Source organism: Nestor notabilis, unplaced genomic scaffold, assembly GCF_000696875.1.
Source record: "Nestor notabilis isolate BGI_N333 unplaced genomic scaffold, ASM69687v1 scaffold710, whole genome shotgun sequence".
Classification (NCBI taxonomy): Eukaryota; Metazoa; Chordata; class Aves; order Psittaciformes; family Psittacidae; genus Nestor; species Nestor notabilis.
The window spans coordinates 2,655-14,403 of record NW_009910415.1 but is presented as its reverse complement, the minus strand read 5'-3'; the positions used below and the strand labels follow the sequence as shown (position 1 = coordinate 14,403).

At 41.7% G+C, this 11,749-nt stretch overlaps 1 protein-coding gene across 1 annotated transcript; it reads left to right on the top strand.

Moving 5' to 3' along the window:
* Positions 1-636: 636 nt before the first annotated feature.
* LOC104402031 (claw keratin-like) lies at positions 637-10,189 on the top strand. Its single transcript, XM_010009802.1, has 2 exons — positions 637-871; positions 9,939-10,189. Exons 1-2 carry the CDS (start codon positions 637-639, stop codon positions 10,187-10,189), a joined length of 486 nt encoding a protein of 161 aa, XP_010008104.1.
* Positions 10,190-11,749: the final 1,560 nt, after the last annotated feature.

Here is an 11,749-nt window from a genome sequence, read left to right as displayed (position 1 = left end):
GAGCAGAGACTGGATGGCAGTAAAGTACAGGTCATACGGGGTAGGACAGACTAATAATTACAAAGAGTGATTTATTTTAAACAATTGACATTCATTAACAAAATTGAGTTCTGAAAGAAACACGTTTAGTAATCTATTAAGATGTTATGCATGTAGATGATTCATGCTGTGGGCAGTCTAAGGGCAAGTATAAAAGTGCTCTACATCAGATCTTGTATAATCATTTCTCTTATTTCTCTTGTGAAGTAGGTAAGTTGCATCTAAATTCCTCTTTCTAACAAAGCCTTTGTTTGTAGTTTTAAGTCAAGATGAATCCTATGCAAATATTATGATTATCAGTCTGAACTTTTCATGAAGTAAATCAATAAATTTTTGACTGTTCAGCTGTTGGCGTTGATAAATGCAGATCTGGATGATGAGCTCTGATTAGTTTTTCATGAGAACTCATTTCCAGGTGTTATTGTGTTCAAATACAAGATTTATAAGAGTCTTCTCGGGATCGAGCTATGAAGATTCTGCCTTTCCTTCTAGCCTGTGTTTAGTCTTTTATTATGATGTTTGATTATGAAACTTAAAAGAACTTGTGCCTTCTTTTTATACTATTCCCTTGCTTTTCAGATTAACCACCCATGAACAATGGTGCACTCTCTAAGCCCATGCACTGACGGCAGTGCTTCCCCGTGTGGGGTGGCTGTGCCACAGCCTGTTGCTGATAGCTGCAATGAGCCCTGTGTCCGTCAGTGTCCTGACTCCAGGGTGGTGATCTACCCTCCACCAGTGGTTGTGACCTTCCCTGGACCCATCCTCAGCACCTTCCCGCAGCAGAGCGTTGTGGGATCTGCAGGAACCCCTGAAGTTGGAAGCGGCTTCAGTGCTGCCCGTACTCCTGGGGCCTCCCATGTTTATGGTGGTGCCAGATGGGGACGGGGATACCCAATTGGAAGCTGTAGACCATGCTAAACCTGCTGCTGCTGAAACAAGAATATCCAGGACATGTCAAACAGGATGTGGATATGTGGCTGAGCTCCAGGGCACAGCATTTAGGAAGGGTTGAGCCATTTGGAGCTGCCATTAAATACATCTGTAGATGCTCAGATCTTCTGAAATATCCATTTACATCCTTCTTGGATTACTTCTCCTGTTTTTCTTTTTCTAACGCTTTCCTATCTTTCTAAGTGCTCTGTTCTTTATGCTATGGGACTATGTTACTAATTCCTTGGGAGCTTGTAGATATCATTGTGGCAACATATAGGGATCTTGTATGACATCCATTTTACATTCCTTTTTTCTGTGGCAACTGATCCATAGAAAAGAGTCATGGAGTCAACTAGCTTCTGTTTCTGTGCTATGTGTGTGTTGCTCTGATCAAGGCTGAGTATCAACCAAGAGCTGCAATAGCAAAGCACCATCAGTTATTACATGAATCATCTTGCATCAAACCATAGGTCGCAGGCAATTTGTACTATCTGTACTATATAATCCTACCTCTGTATGATCTGCTTCCTTAATTAAACATGATATTGCAACATGTTATTGGCCTTGATGTGTGTGTGCGTGTCTGTGCATGTTCCCCTCTGCTCCTTCTAATTCAGGTGCCTTTGAGCTGCTGCACCAAACTGGTGCCATCGGTCTGCTTCAGGGCAGTGATACTGTTGAGAGATTTGGCTGTGGGTTGTGTTTACAGCTCCTTCCCACAGCAAGCTCTGTGCTGTAGCTGTCCCTTCATGAAACTGCTGTCCACATCTTTGCTTTCATTGCTCCAAGTCTTCCTCCGTATTGGCTTTTCTGGCACAGTGCATGTTTCCTGATGTCCTCAGGCTCAATCTCCCTGTCTAGGTGGTGACACAATGCATAAGAGCAGAGGTGTGTGGAGAGTTGGCATTACCAAGAATAATATGAAGCCAAATGTTAGGTAGAAGCAGCTATTTTTGAGTGTATAAGTTGAATGTCTGGATTTACTGCTCTGCTCAATGTTTTACAAGAATGTAACCTATACATGTGAAAATGAATGGTGATGTTCATTCATGGAATTTCCAGGTTCTTCAGGTATACATCGATAATAAACATTTCACAAGCTTCCCATGTGGCTGTATGTGTTTGAAATGTTATGTAGCATGTTAACACTTTGTTACAGAAACAGCATAATTCACTATCACAAGGTGACACAATAATGTGGGATTATTTCATAGTATTCACTCTTTGGAGAATTATTATCCTTATGTGTAAGGAAAACAAAGTTGACCAGGCATTGTAACAGTGTGTAATTGAGTGTTGGTGAGCCTTACAGGAGGTGATTAAACCATAATCACACCAACCACATAAATCCTTCCCTGCAAAAGAGAAATCCCCCAAACCTCAAAAGCCAGATGAGGGAATCTTTATTGTTATGTTAATGGCATATTTGGAAATGAACTCAAGTTTATTATTGAGGTCTCTCTAGTTGCACTTTCCATGTAATAAGTTGAGACTTGCAGTTAAAACAGCAAGTGCCAGTAAACCCAGGAAATTTTGCCAGTGGATTTCTACGGGACTATTTATAATCCACCTTTTATTCAGTTTGATATAATAGCTGCTCATGTGAAATACTTTGAAGCTTTCAGAGAACTGAAGAGATCAATTATCTTATTAAGAAGCTGCCAATGTCTTTTTAAGGTAGAAGCATTTGTTAATGGCTTTTAGGTTCATTATCACGTTATGAGATAAATCTAAACATGGTGAATTTTGAAATGCTTCTTGTTTCTCTCATTGTAAGGCCAATTTTCCTATACCAAGGTGCACTTTCCCTTCTCTTAAAAGATTTTGGTGTAATATCGCACTCTTAAAAGCTTCCAGTCCAGTTTGTGCAATAATCGGGGGCCCAATTTCTCATTTTGGGCTATGCTTACTCTTTAAAAAGGTGTCTCCCTCTTGCAGTGAATCTTTGTGCTGGAGGCCTGCCCTGCAGCATGCCTCATGTGTGGGTTGTTCACAAGGTGCATTTAACTTGGTAATTTCCCACATGCATGCAGTAAATACATCCTGTTCCAGACTGACATTCAGAAGTTGAAATGAAATTACAGGAGTTAGTTTTCTGTTAGCTAAATTAGCCATCGGTCATCTATTATGGTAATATCAGGTACAGAGTTCCTCTAATAATTCACCTTTTCCTAAGCCTTAGGGTGTAAACCCCTATGAAACAGGGAAAATGCTCTTCACACACCACTGAACAGGAATATGAGAAAAACTCAGAGCTTCCTAAGGTGTTAGGATGGATCCATGGAAAACGAGCATCAGTGCTGTTGCCTGATGGATGGGAGGGGCAGGGAATGGTGTGGACCCCAATTCTACAATGATTTGGGACTCTCTGACTCACCTTGTTGTTTGAATGAATAGGTAATAAAATGATCCTGTTTGGTAGCTAAAGACCCCTGCAGCAGGGGCACATGGGATGAGAAGCTGGTTTCCCTCCCTGGTTGATGGTTGGGCTCTAGTCTTTGCATAAGGCTGATTTGCAGCAAGATTCTGGCTGTGCCCTGGATCCCTGGAGTGAGGGGAGGGCTGATGTTGCTTAGATGGGAAGCAGCAGCAAGACGCATCGGGGCACCCACAGTGCTGTGTAGAGAGATGGAGTCACAACTAGAGCAGTGGCATCTTCAAAACAGAAAGGGAAGTGAGGAGGTGTCAGGACGCTCTGAGGCAGCATAGTGAAGACTGGTGACAGGCTGGGCTTGGCAGGCAGGGCTTGGCAGTCAATTACAGCCTGTGGGCAATGTTCTCCAGGCACTGGGTGGTGATTGCACCCACTGTTGGAAGTGATAGTGCCTCTGGTAACGAAGCAAGTGGGATGTGGTGAAAGGAAGAGACATCATAAGTGCAGCTGTGTTGGCTAAAATGGATGGGGGTGTTAAGCTGAGGTGAAAGGACCCTGGGCAGGCTGAGAATTTCACCCAGATCCATGTTTTATTCTCTTCTGTGCATGTCTGTATAAACTCTTCTGCACAGTATGTGCCGATGGGAAAAGCCTTGTGTGCTAGAGGGCATCCAAGGGAGATAAGCTGAATTTATTGTGCTGGGAGACTCTACCATTTCTTAATGTTTTCCCTGGGGAACCCAGCCCTTTTTGCTGCTGACAGAAGCTAGCAGAAGGATTACAGAGGGTGTCTTAATAGCTTTGCCAGTTTCAAAGGGTTGTACCGATTTACTGCCAAGGTGCCCTGCTTAGGAGGCTAGGGTGGAGGTTGCTGTCCTCACCTTCTTCCTGGGGCATCCTGATTTTGTGCTGTCTTGCTCAAACTAGGGCTCAAAGACGTGAGCTCCAAGCAACAAGGCAGCAGACCAAGCCCATCTCTTGGCTGTGGCTGCTTCTTTCCCAGACAAGGAAATGGATCTGCAGGGCTCATCTGTCACAGTCCAGTTCAAGGTCAAAAGGTATAAGTGAAAACAATGACATGGATGTAAAGAAATGGACTTTGGACTGGAGGAACAGCATTTAATGCTCGCAGACTATCCTGCCTCTGGTTTTCTGCCTATGAAAGGGCTTCTCTGATCTGCTCTCATCGTTTCTTGACCTCCCCTTTGCTCAGCTGAGGAATGCAGAAATGGTTGTGTAGGTGGCCACCATGTGAAGGGGTAGCCATGTAGTGTCTCTCTTGAAAATCAGCCCAAAGGTAGCCCCCCACCATCACTTCTGCAACAAAAGTTTTGACTCCTGGTGATGTCTTTGATATGTAATTGGGCTTGCATGGGATCCCTGTAGTTTTGTCTAGGCTATGCTGGTTGAACCACCTTGTTCTGTGCCAGATTATAATCTTTAATATTATAAATCTGAATCAAGACTACTCTAAGGTGACATGGTAGAGGCTGGCAGGAACTCCCTGAATAACCTGGCTGTTCAGTTTGCAAAGGAGATGATCCCTCCAGCAGATGGTCATGGCTTTGATCTTTTCTCTTAGATGTCTTTAACCTTGAGTGTCCTTGTTATCTTTCCTTAGCAGACCATGAGGCTTCCACTCAATCTCTTGCTTTAGACAGTTTTCAAGCACAAAGTCCAGCTTGCTCCAGGAGTGTGCCTGTTTGTAATACAGAGTCAGGCGACGCCCTTTTCTGGAGAAATATTTGTGTAAACCCAGGGTCACAGGTTAGTTAAAATGAGGTAGAACTTCATCCTACTTTGGGAAAAGAGCTGGGGCTGGAGCATTTCAGAAGGAAATGGGGTGATACTCTCTAAAGTCTGGAGTCTTGACTTCCCTTTTATGGTATGGTTGGAGTGGCAGTGCTGCTGGTCCCTTTAGTGTGGCATATGAGCACAGACAAAAGGAGAAGACTGGATGTCTGATACTATCAAGCAAAGTAATTTTAATGAAAATGAAAAACACTGAGGAACAGAAAGAATAAGTTTGCAGTTTTACAGAAGTTTCTTCAGCAAGCAGAGTACGTCTGATGTTGGATGATGCTTTCTCCTTGTGGAAACAGTGGAGTTTGACAGTCAAGACATGTTTCTTGCTTACAGGGTTGCTTATAAATCATGTTCACTGCCAAATGAGGAACAGCATGGATATGTAACACAGCTTCTCTCCTAGGTGTCATCTTTGGTGAAGTTTATAGCTGAACAAAGTGGACTTGTTCATGGTGGTTGCAGAAACTCCTATTACTATGGCAATACAAAGTGGCTGTGAATTAACTTAAAAAGCACTTTACACCTGAAAGTCTTGCTTTACTCTATCAACATGCTGTAAAGATGTCTTAGTGCTTGCTGTAATCCAATTTGCCCTTTAGAGTAATAGTTGAAGATATTAGAAAGGGTTATATATGGGGTAGTCTTATGCAGTTTGGCACCCACATGTCCCACTGAACTCAGCCAGAGGCATGGGTGATCGGTGCTTCCCAGCACCATAACCTTAGCCATGAATCCGTGTCCTGCATTTCATTTGTTGGTTGCTATTTCTGTTGGTTCAGCATAGACAGCAGTTTCAATAGAAGTATCTGCTTCCAAAACGAGAAGAAAAGGGGTAGCCATACCCAAATCTGTACAGGTCCCCAAAGCCCCCATCAAACCCCCCATAACTAATCAAGCCTCTGTTCCCATACAGGTTCCCAAAGCTTCTGTAGCCATATGGGCTGCCATAGCGGTAGTAGCCATATGGGGTCCCATATTGGTAGCCATTCAGGCCCCCAAAACCGTAGAGGTCATCATAGCCAAATCGTGAGTAGCACCCATCGTCATAGAGATCCCTGAAGAAAGTCATTGCTCGTTGACGCAGGTAAACCTGAAACACACACCCAGAAACAAGGTGACCTTGTGGACTACAGACAGCAGGAAGAAGGGCTCAAAGCTTGGGCAGAGCTGACAAAATGCAACTTGCTGCCTCTTGTAGGTCTTTTTCACCCTCTTAACCATCTGCTTTTTTTTTCTTCTCATCTGAATCCCAAACAACCCTTCCATGGCTGATTATCTGTAGAAAATAGACATTTTACCAACTGAGATTTGAACTTTCCCACCACAGAAGTTAGAGAAATTTTAATAAATTTGAGAAAAATATACCAGTTCTGATCCTAATGCTTATTCAGATGAGACCAACAGCCTATCACATGCATCCCCGCATTGCCTGTAAAGCTGCGTGCCACTCTACATGGGATAAACTCAAACAGTGCAATGGAGGAATTTCCTTCCTGGGTGTCTACTTAAAGTAGTAAACGTTTCATAAAGTTTTTATCTAGACATCTAAATTCCTAACACATAATAAAAAGAATCTGGAACTGGAAATTAATTCTGACTTCAAAGTTGTGGCAGTGAACTTCAAATTTTTAGTGTTTTAAAGCCTACTATTAAATAGGCACAGGAAGAGCAAAAAACTTTCAGTGAAGGAATTCTTTGATGTCACAGAGAATTCTGTGTTTGGGATTTGCTCCGAAATGACAAGAAATTGCTTAGTGTTGTACCTATATATATGTTACATATATGTCACATATATACATACACAACAGTATCTTATATATATATGTCCACACACAATTACTTCTACACACATAACTATACATACATATATACATACATACAAATATATGTGTATCAGAAAAAGTATTGACTTACCTGGTTCACTGGGGGGAGTAGCTCAAGAGAAGTGAATAGCATTTCGGAGTTGTAGGTCCCTATATATACCCTCTTTAACTTAGCTGTTAGTTCTACAGGATATCTTCTTGCATGCATTATTCCTACAATTGATGTAATTGGAGTCAGTGATTTTCATATTTTCAGAGTTTGATGTTATGACATATGTGTAATACCTGTAGAATTTCTTTCATCTTAAAACAAAAAGAGATTGGGCTCAGCACATTTTTAGTAAAATTGCATGAAATTCTTTGTAGTTGGAGGGATAGAAATAATTTGGGGAGATGTTTAGACCATATCCAGTTGCACAATCTGCTTGTAGGTACTCCGGTTACTTGGCTTTTACACCTATGGTGCAACGCATGGGGGAGAGAAGGATTAGGCTTTGGTGTGCCAAAGCATAGTAGTAGAGCCTTGTGGTGTCTAGTACAAGCCAGTGATACTGGTGGGGACCTTTTGCCAGCAACTTTGTTTCGGTTTTGTCCCAGGTTTCACAACAGTGATTTGGAAGAAATCTTTCAATTCCCTTACAAACGTTCCCAAGTTTTTATTCCTATTTTAGAAGATTTTTTAATAGTTTCTGAGTTTTGTAAAACATAAATGCATCACCTTGTTAGGACTTTGACACAAGAGACCTTAATGTGACTTGTGAGTGACCATATTATTAAATCTGGGGTGTTTTTTGGTGACAAACTATTAATATTTAAATACTGCAACACTTTGCAAATTGAGAACATCAATGAGTGTTTATGAAGTGCTTTGGTATTCAAAATTCTGAGGAAGCCTCAACATCCTGCTTGCTCATTATTGCCCTTATTTTATATTCAAATTAATGTCAGAAATTAGGTGAAGGTCATGCAAGGATTTATGCAGTTAACTGCAGCACTCCTCACTGTTGTAGTGAACTTGATACACATGGTTGATTGTTTGTGAAGAAAATATTCATATGGCTCCTTGGAAAATAGAATTCAGTGTATCTCACAAAATCCTTATAATTTATTATTCCCCAGCCCAAATTCCTGCTTGTATTCTCCACTTTTTTCTGCTGAACTTGCTGTCAAGCCCTTCAGTGAACTAAACTGCAAACAGTGCTGTATCTGTCTTTCTGTCAAAAGCATGTTTTCTGCTCATGCAGCAGCATGACTTTTCTTCACCAGGAACACTTTGGAGGAATGCAATTAAGATTTATTTGCAGGTCATGCTGGTCCAGTTTCCTGAAGTTGCCTATGTAGTTTAATACAAAATACCAACATTTATGTTTTCATTTCCTTTAAATATGAACCCTGAGCCATAGTGCATTAGAGTTTTGAGTGAACAACAGAGATTTCAAACATGTGGGAAGGTTTTATTTCTTTACTGAAAATTTCTTTCTCTTTGGGAACTTAGGAATGCTTTTAAATGATATACAAATAAACTTCAGTTTTGACAGTGAAGACAATAAAATGGTATCAGGAATGTAGTTGGCCCAGAAAATGTTAAGATGAAAGAAACCTGTAATACATGTGACATATGGGAGGCTGGGAACACACTAATAATCCCAAACAATGGAGAAAATTATATTAATTGAAGATATGACGTGTACAGGCAAATTTGTTTTCCAGCCAATAAGACTACAAAACTTTTGAATACACAGGGCGTCTAAGATAAGCCAGGCGGGCAAAGAGACAGTATAAAAAGGGCTGAGAGCTCTAGGCTCCTCATCAGCTCTTTTGCCTTCCTCCTCCTGGTGAACTTGGTAAGCCTTCTCTCCATTCATAGGCTTCATATGGATTGGAAATTTTGGGTTAATAATTTTGGGCTTTTCTGAAAGTTAAATTTTCTCTGTAACTTGTGTCTGTGTTTATGCATTGGTGAGTTTTAAAGCTGGGACTGAATTTTTCCTGGTCCTGTTGGTAACTGGGATAGAATTTTTCCTGGTCCTGTTGGTAACTGGGATATCTGGCTCCATGATAAGGGTTGCCAGTTACTAGGTCTGCAGAGGTAGAGAAGGGTTTCTCCACTGTAGCCCTCAGTAAGGTCTTCCATAAATCTTCTATTTCATTTTAAGGGAGGTCTTCAGGTCTGTTTGCAGGACAGCGGATGTTCGTGTGTGCTGATGCTCCATGGCTTCTTGCATGTGCTGTCAGCATTTCCAGATTCCAGTCAAAACTGGTGTAAATTACTGAAATGGGACCTTCTACTTTCATAGAATCAACTAGATTGGAAAAGACCTTTAAGAACACCAAGTCCAACCTTTACCTCAGGACTAAACCAAAAGCTGAAGCGTGTTATCATGGCAAGTGTTAGACACTTTAAGCTTTCTTGAAGACTTTCTTGAACGATTTGGGAATGTAGAGCTCTATCCAAAGCTGATATCCTGAAAGAAATTTAGGATTATTAACTCCTAACAGTATTCTTTAAGTAAAATCCTGAAACAGTAGTAAAGAAGTTTTGGTCTGTAACAGGTATACTCCACAGCCAGTGCTTCACAAATCTCAGTGAGAAAAGACATAAACTCCATTGTTTCAAAAGAAAAGGAAATGACAAAGCAGTAGAAATGGGATGTAATAAGGAGAATAAGGAGCTGAGGAATTTGGTGATAATTTTGTTTCCGTCCTTGGTCTCACAGGGCCAGTCTTTTGGCTCTGAGACTGTTTCTGCCACCGTAGTATTCATTATGTTTGCTTTCCTCCCTGCTGTTGCATTTCAGGTTTGCCGCCATCACAGAAAGATGACCTTTTTTCAAAACCAGTACGAAGATGACTGCTATTCTCCCTGCAATTATGGGAGCCTGTACAACTACCGCAGCTACGACTATGGGAGTCCCTGTGGCTAACGCCGCGTTTGGTTTGGGGGCGCCCCTGTGCCTCCCGCGGCTATGGCAGCCTCTATGGCTACCGGGGCCTCTATGGCTCTGGGGACCGGTACAGCTGTGGTGGTCTCTACGGTTACCGCGGCATTTATGGCTCTGGGGACTACTATGGCTATGGGGGTCTGTATGGCGGCTATAGGGGCTACTATGGCTCTGGAGACTGCTATGGCTACCCAAGCTTCTATTCCGGCCGCTATGGCTACCCCTTTGGTTCACGATATGGCCTGAGGTTCGGCTACGGGAGCTGCTAAACCCAGCTGGAACATCCCTGAAGTGAAGATCAACTCAGGCCCAGCAAGCACGGACTGATGGGGAATCTTGGCAGCAGTGGTCACTGGTGTGCAGAGCCCTGGTGGCAGCAGCCACCCACCCTTCATGGAGGCTTTGAGTGCTCTGTGCTGCTGTTGAAGTGCTTGCGATGATTTATCTTCTGCTCTGTGTCTGTTTGCTCTTTTGCCACCCAAATCCTCCTCTTGATCAAAAGCTTGCTTCTGCAGTTCTTTGTGAACTACCTTTCATGTTTATTGCCATGATGTACACAAAACCTTAACGCTGATTGAATGGCATCAGCAGGGTGTAATGTGTCTTTGGGAATGTGGTCTTTCAATTCTTTATGCCTTTGAAAGTCTATCTGCCTTTCACTCACATTAAAAATTATGCTGCATCAGTACTGCATTTTTAGTTTTATTCTTACCTGCATGTTTCAAATATCTTGAAATCAATAGCATCACACAGATTGGGTGACAAAGGTATTAACTTTGTTTAGTCAGGGATTTGCTTGTAGAGACTTGCCCTTCTCAAGCTGGGAAAAATGGACTTCTGTAGCTGCAAGAACCTTCAGCTGTACCTCTGGTTATACATGTTTCTACAACTCCAGGCTTTGGCTTGGTGTATTTCAAATAAGTGGTTCATTTAAAGTACTTCATTTTTGCTCTTGGGATAATGTCATGTGGTTCAGACATGATCCATCACTGGCTGTGGTCTGCAAATGTGTGGACTCATCAGGTTTTAAATTTTGAAATAAGTTTGTGTTTTATATATTATCATAGAATCATTAAATAGTCCAAGTTGGAAAGTACTTGGAAAGATCAGGATTCCCTGATGGAAAAGGGGGAGGATTTTGCCCTTTGCAGTGTAAATAGTTTGGTAGGAGCAATGGAAATCCTTTGACCAGCACCTCTGAGGCATATTTTTGTCTGTCAGTTCAGGGAAGTACACTTAGATCCCACAGTTTGGAATGACACAGAGTTAAAACTGATTTTACTGAGTTTTTATTCTTTTTCCCACTGAATATCATGGGCAGATACTGTAGAATCTCTGGGTTCATAACTGAGAGACTGTGGCTGCACTGGGAGGAAGGTGATGGCACTTTCTCACTGCTTCCATGGCTGGAGGCAGCTTCCAAAACACCCTGGGGAGATGGAATACTGTTTCACTTGATTTTAACTTTTTTAAGGATTAGCTGCCTCTTTTTTTTCTCACTTCTCTTTCTGTCTTTTAGCTTTTAGTCCCCAGATTTAGTGAATTCTTCTGACTGCTCCTGTAGAACTGGATTTTGTTCTACCCTGTGTCTGCATGAAATGTGATAGGAAATTGTGACTCTGGAACAAGAACATTTAAATTGCCAGGAATAGGACAACATTCTGCTCACTCAAGCATCTTTATATACTCTCTGTAGAGGCTTGTGACTAATTCTCCATTTGAAAATATTATTATAAAGACTATTGCAGTCCTATTATGCTGAAATATGGTAACCTGGTAATAGTTTCAATTAAGTAAAGGGAGAAATTGTAGCATTTCTTGAATTTCTG

Coding starts and splice junctions, on each gene's coding strand:
- LOC104402031 (XM_010009802.1), top strand. CDS start 637: ATGGTGCACTCTCTAAGCCCATGCACTGACGGCAGTGCTTCCCCGTGT. Junction 872..9,938: donor TGAAGTTGGAAGCGGCTTCA/GTGCTGCCCGTA, acceptor CCTGTGCCTCCC/GCGGCTATGGCAGCCTCTAT.